This window comes from Bufo bufo, chromosome 5 (assembly GCF_905171765.1).
Source record: "Bufo bufo chromosome 5, aBufBuf1.1, whole genome shotgun sequence".
NCBI classification, from domain to species: Eukaryota; Metazoa; Chordata; class Amphibia; order Anura; family Bufonidae; genus Bufo; species Bufo bufo.
Window position 1 is genome coordinate 463,829,544 of NC_053393.1, and position 14,042 is coordinate 463,843,585.

The 14,042-nt window shown below is 44.1% G+C and overlaps 1 protein-coding gene across 1 annotated transcript in view; it reads left to right on the forward strand.

Annotated features, from left to right (window-relative positions):
* DNAH11 (dynein axonemal heavy chain 11) overlaps positions 1-14,042 on the forward strand; it is a 303,358-nt gene that overhangs the window by 83,781 nt on the left and 205,535 nt on the right. Inside the window, exons 24-28 of the mRNA XM_040433722.1 lie at positions 7,803-7,961; positions 9,201-9,323; positions 9,405-9,527; positions 10,032-10,256; positions 13,081-13,172. Of these exons, the coding sequence (XP_040289656.1) occupies positions 7,803-7,961; positions 9,201-9,323; positions 9,405-9,527; positions 10,032-10,256; positions 13,081-13,172 (722 nt within the window). The remainder of the gene's footprint in view (positions 1-7,802; positions 7,962-9,200; positions 9,324-9,404; positions 9,528-10,031; positions 10,257-13,080; positions 13,173-14,042) is intronic.

Consider the following 14,042-nt stretch of genomic DNA (forward strand, 5'->3'; position numbering starts at 1 on the left):
GCCGTATTGCGGCCCGCCGGCCGTGTGCACCCCGCATCACAGATGCGGACCCATTCACTTGAATGGGTCCGCAATTCCGGAGATGCGGAACGGAACACCGGAATCACTACGGAGTGCTTCCGTGGTGTTTCTTTCTGTGGTTCCGCACCGCAAAAAAATATGACCTGTATTATTTTTTTCGCGGTGCGGATATACCACAGACCCATTCAAGTTGAATGGGTCCGGCCCGCTGCACGGATGTTGCCCGTGCCCCAATCCACGGAACGGCCGCACAATGCGGAACGAAATTGCGGACGTGTGAATGGAGCCTAAGGCCTCATGCACACGACCGTTGTGTGCATCCGTGGCCGTTGTGCCGTTTTCCGTTTTTTTTTTTCGCGGACCCATTGACTTTCAATGGGTCCGTGGAAAAATCGGAAAATGCACCGTTTTGCTGCCGCATCCGTGATCCGTGTTTCCTGTCCGTCAAAAAAATATGACCTGTCCTATTTTTTTGACGGACAACTGTTCATGGACCCATTCAAGTCAATGGGTCCGTGAAAGAACACGGATGCACACAAGATTGGCATCCGCGTCCGTGATCCGTGGCTGTAGGTTACTTTCATACAGACGGATCCGAAGATCCGTCTGCATAAAAGCTTTTTCAGAGATGTGTTTTCACTTCGTGAAAACTCATATCTGACAGTATATTCTAACACAGAGGCGTTCCCATAGTGATGGGGACGCTTCTAGTTAGAATATACTACGAACTGTGTACATAACTGTCCCCTGCTGCCTGGCAGTACCCGATCTCTTACAGGGGGCTGTGATCCGCACAATTAACCCCTCAGGTGCTGCACCTGAGGGGTTAATTGTGCATATCATAGCCCCCTATAAGAGATCAGGGACTGCCAGGAAGCAGGGGGCAGACCCCCCTCCCTCCCCAGTTTTAATTTCATTGGTGGCCAGTGCGCCCCCCCCGGCCCCCCCTCCCTCTATTGTAATATCATTGGTGGCCAGTGTGCGGCCTCCCCCGGCCCCCCCTCCCTCTATTGTAATATCATTGGTGTCCAGTGTGCGGCCCCCCTCCCCGGCCCCCCCTCTATTGTATTAATATCATTGGTGGCCAGTGTGCGGCCTCCCCCCCCCCCCCCCCCCCCCCCGATCATTGGTGGCAGCGGAGAGTTCCGATCGGAGTCCCAGTTTAATCTCTGGGGCTCCGATCGGTAACCATGGCAACCAGGACGCTACGGCAGGCCTGGTTGCCATGGTTACTTAGCAATATTACAATATTAGAAGCATCATACTTACCTGCTGCGCTGTCTGTGACCGGCCGGGAGCTCCTCCTACTGGTAAGTGACAGATTATTAAGCAATGCGCCGCACAGACCTGTCACTTACCAGTAGGAGGAGCTCCCGGCCGGTCACAGACAGCGCAGCAGGTAAGTATGATGCTTCTAATATTGTAATATTGCTAAGTAACCATGGCAACCAGGCCTGCAGTAGCGTCCTAGTTGCCATGGTTACCGATCGGGGGGGGGGGGAGAGGGGAGGCCGCACACTGGCCACCAATGATATTACAATAGAGGGAGGGAGAGGGGGGTGCACACTGGCTACCAATGATAATACAATAGAGGGGGGGCCGCACACTGGCCACCAATGATAATACAATAAAGGAAGGGAGGGGGGGGCCGGGGGAGGCCGCACACTGGCCACCAATGATATTACAATAGAGGGAGGGAGGGGGGGGGCGGGGGAGGCCGCACACTGGCCACCAATGATAATACAATAGAGGGAGGGAGGGGGGGGTGGGGGCCTCACACTGGCCACCAATGATATTCAAACTGGGGAGGGAGGGGGGTCTGCCTCCTGCTGCCTGGCAGCCCCTGATCTCTTACAGGGGGCTATGATATGCACAATTAACCCCTCAGGTACAGCACCTGAGGGGTTAATTGTGCGGATCACAGCCCCCTGTAAAAGATCGGGTGCTGCCAGGCAGCAGGGGGCAGTCATGAACACAGTTCGTAGTATATTCTAACTAGAAGTGTCCCTATCACTATGGGAACGCCTCTGTGTTAGAATATACTGTCGGATATGAGTTTCACGATCTAACTCATATCCGACAGTATATTCTAACATAGAGGCGTTCCCATGGTGATGGGGACGCTTCAAGTTAAAATATACCATCGGATTGAAGAAAACTCAGATCCTATGGTATATTAACTCCTGACTTTACATTGAAAGTCAATGGGGGACGGATCCGTTTGAAATTGCACCATATTGTGTCAACGTCAAACGGATCCGTCCCCATTGACTTGCATTGTAATTCAGGACGGATCCGTTTGGCTCCGCACGGCCAGGCGGACACCAAAACGACTTTTTTTTTCATGTCCGTGGATCCTCCAAAAATCAAGGAAGAACCACGGACGAAAAAACGGTCACGGATCACGGACCAACGGAACCCCGTTTTGCGGACCGTGAAAAAATACGGTTGTGTGCATGAGGCCTAAGAGTGATGTTTTGGTCATGCAGAAAAGCTGCAGTGTTATGTGGCATTACATTAACCGCCTCCGGACCGCCTAACGCAGGATCGCGTTCCGGAGGCGGCAGTCCTGCGCACAGTCACGCATATACGCGTCATCTCGCGAGACGCGAGATTTCCTGTGAACGCGCGCACACAGGCGCGCGCGTTCACAGGATCGGAAGGTAAGCGAGTGGATCTCCAGCCTGCCAGCGGCGATCGTTCGCTGGCAGGCTGGAGATGTGATTTTTTTAACCCCTAACAGGTATATTAGACGCTGTTTTGATAACAGCGTCTAATATACCTGCTACCTGGTCCTCTGGTGGTCCCTTTTGTTTGGATCGACCACCAGAGGACACAGGTAGCTCAGTAATATGTAGCACCAAACACCACTACACTACACCCCCCCCCTGTCACTTATTAACCCCTTATTCACCCTTGATCACCCCTGATCACCCCATATAGACTCCCTGATCACCCCCCTGTCATTGATCACCCCCTTGTAAGGCTCCATTCAGACGTCCGTATGATTTTTACGGATCCACTGATACATGGATCGGATCCGCAAAACACATACAGACGTCTGAATGGAGCCTTACAAGGGGGTGATCAATGACAGGGGGGTGATCAACCCATATAGACTCCCTGATCACCCCTCTGTCATTGATCACCCCCCCTGTAAGGCTGCATTCAGATGTCCGTATGTTTTTTACGGATCCACGGATACATGGATCGAATCCGCAAAACACATACGGACATCTGAATGGAGCCTTATAGGGGGGTGATCAATGACAGGGGGGTGATCACCCCATATAGACTCCCTGATCACCCCCCTGTCATTGATCACCCCCCTGTCATTGATCACCCCCCTGTAAGGCTGCATTCAGATGTCCGTATGTTTTTTACGGATCCACGGATACATGGATCGGATCCGCAAAACACATACGGACATCTGAATGGAGCCTTATAGGGGGGTGATCAATGACAGGGGGGTGATCACCCCATATAGACTCCCTGATCACCCCCCTGTCATTGATCACCCCCCTGTCATTGATCACCCCCCTGTAAGGCCCCATTCAGACATTTTTTTGGCCCAAGTTAGCGGAATTTTTTTTTTTTTTTACAAAGTCTCATATTCCACTAACTTGTGTAAAAAAATAAAATCTCACATGAACTCACCATACCCCTCATGGAATCCAAATGCGTACATTTTTTTTGACATTTATATTCCAGACTTCTTCTCACGCTTTAGGGCCCCTAGCATGCCAGGGCAGTATAAATACCCCACATGTGACCCCATTTCGGAAAGAAGACACCCCAAGGTATTCCGTGAGGGGCATATTGAGTCCATGAAAGATTGAAATTTTTGTCCCAAGTTAGCGGAAAGGGAGACTTTGTGAGAAAAAAATATATAAAATCAATTTCCGCTAACTTGTGCCAAAAAAAAAAAATTCTATGAACTCGCCATGCCCCTCATTGAATACCTTGGGGTGTCTTCTTTCCAAAATGGGGTCACATGTGGGGTATTTATACTGCCCTGGCATTTTAGGGGCCCTAAAGCGTGAGAAGAAGTCTGGGATCCAAATGTCTAAAAATGCCCTCCTAAATAGAATTTGGTCCCCATTGCGCATCTAGGCTGCAAAAAAGTGTCACACATTTGGTATCGCCGTACTCAGGAGAAGTTGGGGAATGTGTTTTGCGGTGTCATTTTACATATACCCATGCTGGGTGAGATACATATCTTGGCAAAAGACAACTTTTCCCATTTTTTTATACAAAGTTGGCATTTGACCGAGATATTTATCTCACCCAGCATGGGTATATGTAAATTGACACCCCAAAACACATTGCTCAACTTCTCCTGAGTACGGCAATACCAGATTTGTGACACTTTTTTGCAGCCTAGGTGGGCAAAGGGGCCCACATTCCAAAGAGCACCTTTCGGATTTCACCAGCCATTTTTTACAGATTTTGATTTCAAACTACTTCTCACGCATTCGGGCCCCTAAAATGCCAGGGCAGTATAACTACCCCACAAGTGACCTTATTTTGGAAAGAAGACACCCCCAGGTATTTTGTGATGGGCATAGTGAGTTCATGGAAGTTTTTATTTTTTGTCACAAGTTAGTGGATTATGAGACTTTGTAACAAAAAAAATCAAAAAAAAAATCATCATTTTCCGCTAACTTGTGACAAAAAATAAAAAATTCTAGGAACTCGCCATGCCCCTCACGGAATACCTTAGGGTGTCTTCTTTCCAAAATGGGGTCACTTGTGGGGTAGTTATACTGCCCTGGCATTCTAGGGGCCCTAATGTATGGTAAGTAGTTTGAAATCAGAATCTGTAAAAAATGGCCGGTGAAATCCTAAAGGTGCTCTTTGGAATGTGGGCCCCTTTGCCGACCTAGGCTGCAAAAAAGTGTCACACATGTGGTATCGCCGTACTCAGGAGAAGTTGGGCAATGTGTTTTGGGGTGTCATTTTACATATACCCATGCTGGGTGAGATAAATATCTTGGTCAAATGCCAACTTTGTATAAAAAAATGGGAAAAGTTGTCTTTTGCCAAGATATTTCTCTCACCCAGCATGGGTATATGTAAAATGACACCCCAAAACACATTTCCCAACTTCTCCTGAGTACGGCAATACCACATGTGTGACACTTTTTTGCAGCCTAGGTGGGCAAAGGGGCCCACATTCTAAAGAGCACCTTTCGGATTTCACCGGCCATTTTTTACAGATTTTGATTTCAAACTACTTCGCACGCATTTGGGCCCCTAAAATGCCAGGGCAGTATAACTACCCCACAAGTGACCCCATTTTGGAAAGAAGACACCCAAAGGTATTTCGTGATGGGCATAGTGAGTTCATGGAAGTTTTTATTTTTTGTCACAAGTTAGTGGAATATGAGACTTTGTAAGAAAAAAAAAAAAATCATCATTTTCCGCTAACTTGTGACAAAAAATAAAAAGTTCTATGAACTCACTATGCCCATCAGCGAATACCTTAGGGTGTCTACTTTCCGAAATGGGGTCATTTGTGGGGTGTTTGTACTGTCTGTCCATTGTAGAACCTCAGGAAACATGACAGGTGCTCAGAAAGTCAGAGCTGCTTCAAAAAGCGGAAATTCACATTTTTGTACCATAGTTTGTAAACGCTATAACTTTTACCCAAACCATTTTTTTTTTTACCCAAACATTTTTTTTTTATCAAAGACATGTAGAACAATAAATTTAGAGAAAAATTTATATATGGATGTCGTTTTTTTTTGCAAAATTTTACAACTGAAAGTGAAAAATGTCATTTTTTTGCAAAAAAATAGTTAAATTTCGATTAATAACAAAAAAAGTAAAAATGTCAGCAGCAATGAAATACCACCAAATGAAAGCTCTATTAGTGAGAAGAAAAGGAGGTAAAATTAATTTGGGTGGTAAGTTGCATGACCGAGCAATAAACGGTCAAAGTAGTGTTGATCAGAAGTGTAAAAAGTTGCCTGGTCATTAAGGGTGTTTAAGCTAGGGGGGCTGAGGTGGTTAAACAGTGCATGGATTTTCACAGGAGTACTAGTTCTCGAGTCCTCTGTGTAAAGGCAGGGACAGTGCAACAGCGCAACCACTAGTCCTTTCACAGTCCCATAAATCGAGTGGTGGTCATACATGCACACCACTTGTCCATTCACCCAGGGGACTCAGGGATCATACATTTATGCTCCAATCATTTTGGGGGCTCCACAGGGTAAGGGGTCCCCATTCCTGTGATTGCTGGAGGTCCAAGCGGTAGGACTCCCACTGATCTAATAGTTGTCGCCAATCCTGTTCTCCATAATAATAATAATAATAATAATAATAAAAATAAACATTAAAAAATAAACATCAAAAAATAAACATCATAGGCATTGCTGTGATCCAAAATGCCTGATCTAAGCCCGATCAGGCTTAGTGTGAGTTCAATACACTGCAGTACACTATACAGTGTACTGCAGTGTATTGTAAGCCATCAGACCCACTGGATCTTCAAAACCCCCCTAAAAAAAGTAAAAAAAAACCTTCCTATATCCACACATAATTGGTTAAAAATGTAAAAAATAAAAAACACTAAACATGTTTGGTATCGCCGCGTCCGTAAGGACTTGATCTATAAAAGGATCATGTTACTATTACCGCATGGTGAACACCATAAAAAAAAAGAAAAACTATGATGGAATTGCAATTTTGCCAACCGCATTTCCCAAAAAATGGTATAAAAAGTTATCAAAAAACTCATGTATCCAAAATTAGCACCAATTAAACCGTGACCTCATCCCACAAAAAATGAGCCCCTACATAAGCCAATCGTCCCCAAAAAAAAAAAATGGCTTTCAGAAATTTCAGACACAAAAACTATTATTTTTTTTCAAACATGCTTTTATTGAATAAAATAAAGTTAAAAAAATGTACATATTAGGTATCATCATAAACGTAACGACCTGCTCTATAAATATAGCATGTGATCCAACCCATCTGGTGAACACCATAAATTTTCTTTAAAAAAAAGTGCCAAAAAATAAATTTTAATCACCTTACATCACAAAAAGTTTAATACCAAGCAATCAAAAAGCCATATGTGCCCCATAATGGTACCAATCAAACCGTCATCTCATCCTGCAAAAAATGAGAACTCACCTAAGACAAGCACCCAAAAAATAAAAAAAAATATGGCTTTCAGAAAATGGAAACACAAAAACAGGATTTATTTTTTTCAAAAATGCACATATTAGGCATCACTGTGTCCGTAATAACCTGCTCTATAAAAATAGTATGTGATCCAACCCGTCTGGTTAACGCCGTAAAAAAAAAGCAATTTTTTAGCACCTTACATCACAAAAAACAGCCACGAGTCTCGGCCACCAGCCACCAGTCAGTGCCAGCAGTCTCAGCCACAGCCGCCAGTCTCGGCCACCAGTCACTGTGGTCAAGTTCCCTTGCCATTTAATATAGGCTGTTCCTACTAATGTTTATGCACTACTGATCTAGCGCTCGTTATTGATATGGGCTTAATGTCTAGTATGCAATATAAAATGGTGCCATTAGAAAATAGAACCTGCCCGCAAAAAGCAAGCCCTTATATGGCTATGTGAACGGAGTAAAAAAAGTTATGGCCCCGGAAAGGAAGGGAATGAAAAACAAAAACACGAAAACGACTCTGGGGGTGAAAGGGTTAAATGAAATGTCAGACTTCTTTTAAGGACCTACTTGGAATTGGTAACCATTGTATTGTTAACTGTGTACATTTTCAATTATGCTTCCTCAATCTATTTTTGCAGGAGCTCCTGTCCTTAGACAAGCAGGCTCGTTCATGGGATGCATATGTCGGCTTGGATATGGCTGTGAAAAACCTTATCACATCTTTACGAGCAGTGACGGACCTACAAAACCCAGCAATTCGGGAACGACATTGGCACCAGCTAATGATTGCAACGAAGGTCAGTTTTTTTTCTGTCATGAGAATTTCTAGATTTCTAGTGTTATAGAGTGCAGAGGCATTAATTCTTAAATGCCACACGTGGCATAGATACATGTATTTGGGGTACACCATGTTTAAGAGTTAAGTATGCCTTTAAGGCTCACACTAAAAAAAAAATAGTTTTACGTGGCACCATACAAATGTCTCAAAACCTAAGATGGACAAAAAAACATAAATGTGCGGGTCATTAGGCTAGGTTGTCTGTGCAACTGGTGTGACCCAACTATTTATAAAGTGTTCTCTTGGCGGGATGATTGCTGGCACAGTGCAGATAGGCATCATATGCCCCCCCCCCCCCCAAAAAAAAATCCTGCTTGGAATAATTCTGGAGGTCAGGGGATTAATAAGCAGATTGACTTTAAGGCGTCTTTCACACAAACGAGTTTTCCTCACAGGTACGATGCGTGAAGTGAACGCACTGAATCCTGACCCATTGATTTCAATGTGTAAATTTTTTCATGCCTCATTTCTGCGTTGTGAGAGAATTATAGCGTGTTCTATATTCAGCGTTTTTCACGCAGCCCTGGCCCCATAGACGTGAATGGGGCTTCAGTGGATGTCATCTGCAGTCCGGGTACAATGTGTTTCTCACTGATGGTTGCTAGTAGATTTTGTTTGTAAACCTTCAGTTTTTTTTCATGCGCGTGAAAAATGCATCAAAACGGATTGTACCCGCGTGGAAAAAAATGCACTTACTTGCAAAATCGTGCGAGTTTCACTGAACGCATCCTGAGCCAATCTGTATCGTTCATGTGAAAGAGGCCTAACACTTTGATTTACTGACGGGTGTCGCCATCTTCAAAACTTTTGTGCCACATTGTGACTGCTGGGTCAGCGATTAAAGAGGACCCGTTAACTCTCCTGAACGGTCTGCTTTAATATATAATTGTATTCCCCATGAACTAATGATTCTAAAATATGTTCGCTTATAAAGTCTGCAATGACACTACTCTGTTATTCCTCCTAAAAAAGAAATAACAGAGAAGTGGCAGAAAGTGGAGGATATTCCAGAATTGTGGAAGGGCTAGGTCAGTGCTGGCTGATCCAATCATTTATACAGCACATCGCCCATATACTGTCGATGTAAGAATGTACATTTACTGGCTGTATAGATAGCGGTTTCTTGAATGCTCGCTTGTTTTACTAGCCAATATATGCGTATTGATTACTTAATAGATTAATAATTTTGTCCTGCTAGGTCCGATTTACAATGACTGAGCAAACCACACTATCAGACTTACTTGCACTGCAGCTGCATAAGGTGGAGGATGAAGTGAGGAACATTGTAGACAAAGCTGTGAAAGAAATGGGAACTGAGAAAGTAAGTGAAAAGCAAGGAAATGCTCCGCTCGATAATTCGCCAAAAACATGGTTAACAATTACCATTCTTGTCATACGTTAGATACTTACAGAGATAAGCCAGACCTGGACTGCTCTGGAGTTTTCCTATGAAAAGCATCACCGTACAGGAACACCCCTGATAAAGACCGACGAGCAGCTATTTGAGACTTTGGACAGTAACCAGGTTAGTATTGACAAGAGAATTAAAGGGGAATTCTGGTTATATGAAGTTTATTAGATCAGTGGGGGTCCCAGCGCTGCGAGCCCCACTGATCATGAGAAAGGGGGCCCCTACCCAGTGGAGCCCCCCCGAATGAAGGGAGCAGCCGATCACGTATTTGAGCAGCCACTCCATTTATTTCTATGGCAGTTCCTGAGATAGCTGTGCATTGTACATGGCTGTCTCCAGACATGAATAGAGGGGTTGCGTGTTTTTGACTGATGGTTTCTAGGAGATGTACATTGTTATTCTTCAGTTTTTATTTGCGCATCCGAAAAACAGATCAAAACTGATCCATGCAGAAAAACCACGAACACAGTCGCAGACAAAACTGATTGAACTTGCTTGCAAAACCATCAGTTTTTCCCTGAACAGGCCCTGACACCATCTGTATCGTTCTTGTGAAAGAGGCCTAATTCAGTCACTTTTTTGGTTCATCTTTGACCCTGTCTTTGTACATTTATTTAGGTGCAGTTACAGGCAATTATGCAAAGCAAATACGTAGAATATTTTATCGAACAAGTGTCCAGTTGGCAGAAACGTCTGAACCTGGCTGATTCGGTGATTTACATTTGGATGGAAGTCCAGCGGACTTGGTCTCATCTAGAAAGCATCTTTATTGGTTCAGAAGACATCAGAAACCAGCTTCCAGAAGATGCCAAGCGCTTTGATGGAGTGGATGCCGACTTTAAAGTAATTCCTTCTGCCTTCTAAAAAAAACATCACATTCTGGAAAGATTAAAGAGTAACTAAATATTTTTACCATTTTCTTTTAAACTGTTTTAAATAGCCTAAAAATGATTTTTCTGACGTACTTTATTAATCAATTATACAGTTTTCCATCTCAAAAAAGGACCCATAATCTTGGATTTTATCGCTTCTTAAAATCATCATTCTCCTACAGCACTGGCTTGTCAGCGCTATACTGGTGTACGGATTTAACTGGTTGCCGCGGAGAACGCTGCACAGGCCGGGGCACAGATCGCTGCTCCTGCCCGTGCCCCCCTCAAGCTTGGCTTAATTCTGGCACAGCAGATCCGTGTACAGATCTGTGTACAGTTGTGCTGTGCCAGGATTTAGCTGGACTCCTGCCTGAGCCCGCTCAGCTGAAGGTTCTCTATAGCACATCAGTACAGGAGTAGCAGTGTGCTATAGAGAGCTTTGAGCTGAGAGAAGCGGGCTCAGGCAGGAGCCCAGTTAAATCCACAGCGTACGGATCTGCTGTGCCAGAATTAAGCCAAGCTTGAGGGGGGGCACAGGCAGGAGCAGCGATCTATGCTTTGGCCTGTGCAGCGTTCTCCACGTCAGCGATGTACAATAATGACTTTAAGAAGCGGTAAAATCCAGGACTTTGGGTCCTTTTTTGAAAAGGAAAGCATCATAATTGATTAATAAAGTACATTACAAAAAGCAGTTTTTTGGGCTATTTAGAACAGTTTAAAAGAAAATTGTAAAAAGTTTAGTTTAGTTAAAAATTACATAATTTACAAAAAGTATGTGTTCAACTTTTAGCCTTTTTACAGTTTACCTCAATACATGTATTATTGACTGATGCTGGTAAAGTATCGGGTGAACACTGGGATTAAGTGTGTACTATAAGGAATAAGGTACCCCCGAATATGATAAATAACTATGGCCTATGACCTTGCACTTTTTTGTGGTCACCAAATTTTTTGATGAAATTTATAGAATCTACAGGTTTCCTTATTCCAAGAGCTGTGTCTTGAATTTCAGCATTTCTGCTGAGACACCCACCGATCATAAGAACAGGTTCTCTGTACCCACAGGGCCACCGGAAATGAACAGAGCAGTTGGTCGAGCACGTGCATTCAGGTCCCATAGAGATGAATGGAGCAGCTGTGTACATGCTCGACCTGCAGCTCCATTTATTTTGGGGAGCTTGTGGGGTACGGGGTCCTCACTCTCGTGATTGGTGGGAATCAAAGTATTAGGACAATCGCTGATCTAATATTATTACCATAATTCATTCTGTCACTCTTATTATATCCCTGATAATGTCCAAACATGGCCTGTGCTTTATATCTCAGAATGTTCCTCTGTATAGATTACTGCTGGTAAGAAGAGCTGTAAGCTGTTTTTATGAATCAGACCCGTGACATAATCAAACAGTTAGGCCTCTTTCACACGGGCGAGTTTTCCGCGCGGTTGCAATGCGTGAGGTGAACGCATTCCACCCGCACTAAATCTGGACCCATTCATTTCTATAGGGCTGTGCACATCAGCAGTGATTTTCACACATCACTTGTGCGTTGCGTGAAAATCGCAGCATGCTCTATATTGTGCGTTTTTCACGCAACGCAGGCCCCATAGAAGTGAATGGGGCTGCGTGAAAATCGCAAGCATCCGCAAGCAAGTGCGGATGCGGTGCGATTTATTAACGCATGGTTGCTAGGAGACGATCGGGATGGGGACCCGTTCTTTATTATTTTCCCTTATAACATGGTTATAAGGGAAAATAATAGCATTCTGAATACAGAATGCAAAGTAGGGATGGAGGGGGTTAAAAAAAAATAATAATAAATTAAACTCACCTCATCCACTTGTTCTCGCAGCCAGGCTTCTCTTCTTTCTTCTTCTTTGAGGACCTGGGAGAAAAGGACCGTTGGTGACGTCACCATGGTGATGGACCATGTGATAAGCGCAGTGACGTCACCAAAGGTCCTCTTCTCCCAGGTTGGCTGGCTGCGCGAACAAGTGGATGAGGTAAGTTAAAAAAATTTTTTTTTTTATTTTTAACCCCTCCATCCCTTAATTTACTTTGCATTCTGTATTAAGAATGCTATTATTTTCCCTTATAACTATGTTATAAGGGAAAATAATAAAATTTACACAACACCGATCCCAAACCCGAACTTCTGTGAAGAAGTCCTAAACATGCAGATTTTTCTCATGTGCGTGCAAAACGCATTAAAAAGCTTTGCACTCGCGCGGAAAAATTGCACATTTTTCCGCAATGCACCAGCATCCTATCCGGCCCTCACACGCAACGCCTGTGTAAAAGATGCCTTAGTGTTGATACATGCTCAACAAGTAATCTAAATTTCAATTAAAGGGAAATGTATTAAATCATTATTGAAACTGTGAGAACTGTGGACTTTGAATTGCAGTTTTTTGTTGATCCAGATCAGAGCCTATGGTGGTCATTTATCAAACTGGTGTAAAGTAGAACTGGCCTAGTTGCCCATAGCAACCAATCAGATTTCACCTTTCATTTTGGACAGCTCCTTTGGAAAATGAAAGGTGGAATCTGATTGGCTGCTATGGGCACCTAAGCCAGTTCTACTTTACGCCAGTTTGATAATTGACCCCCTATGTCTTTAGAGTAGTGCATTTAAGTAAAGTAACCGTGTAATGTAAAAGTGGTATATCCATCCGAAATCAGATCAATGCTGTAAATTGCAGCTTCTTTATTGCACCAAAACTTTGCTGTAAACTTGGGAGAATGTGTGTTTTTTTTAAGTTTCGTAAGTAATGGATTTTGTTATCCTCCATCCAGGAATTGATGTTCGAGACAGAGAAAATAAGAAATGTGTTGGATGCAACAAATCGTCCCAAACTGTATGAAACTCTTGATGAATTGCAGACGAGGTAGGTTCAGATATTTTGATGCAAATATGCTCATAGCAGATGACTGGGCAGCAGGTTCTGTTCACACTTGTGTTCAGTGGTTCTGTCAGGCTGTCCAGTTATTTTTGATGTCATGAGGAGCACCGCCTGCCTTGCTATTCTTACTGTTAAAAAAAATTGGAAACCCCAACAAACCCTAAGTGAATACTTTCATATTGTTCAAATGAAAACACAACTATTGGCAATCTATTTTAGAAGTATTTTAATAATCATTCTACAGTGTAAGATATTTTTTTCTATTCTTAGGCCTCTTTCACACTTGCGTTGTCCGGATCCGTCGTGTACTCCATTTGCCGGAGGTGCCCGCCGGATCCGTAACACCGCAAGTGAACTGAAAGCATTTGAAGACGGATCAGTCTTCAAAATGCGTTCAGTGTTACTATGGCAGCCAGGACGCTATTAGAGTCCTGGTTGCCGTAGTAGTAGTGGGGAGCGGGGGAGCAGTATACTTACCGTCCGTGCGGCTCCAGAATGACGTCAGAGCGCCCCATGCGCATGGATGACGTGATCCATGCGATCACGTCATCCATGCGCGTGGGGCGCCCTGACGTCACTCTGAAGCGCCCCGGGAGCCGCACGGACGGTAAGTATACTGCTTCCCCGCTCCCCACTACACTTACCATGGCAAACAGGACTTTAGCGTCCTGGCAGCCATGGTAACCATTCAGAAAAAGCTAAACGTCGGATCCGGTAATGCGCCGAAACGACGTTTAGCTTAAGGCCGGATCCGGATTAATGCCTTTCAATGGGCATTAATTCCGGATCCGGCCTTGCGGAAAGTGTTCAGGATTTTTGGCCGGAGCAAAAAGTGCAGCATGCTGCGGTCTTTTC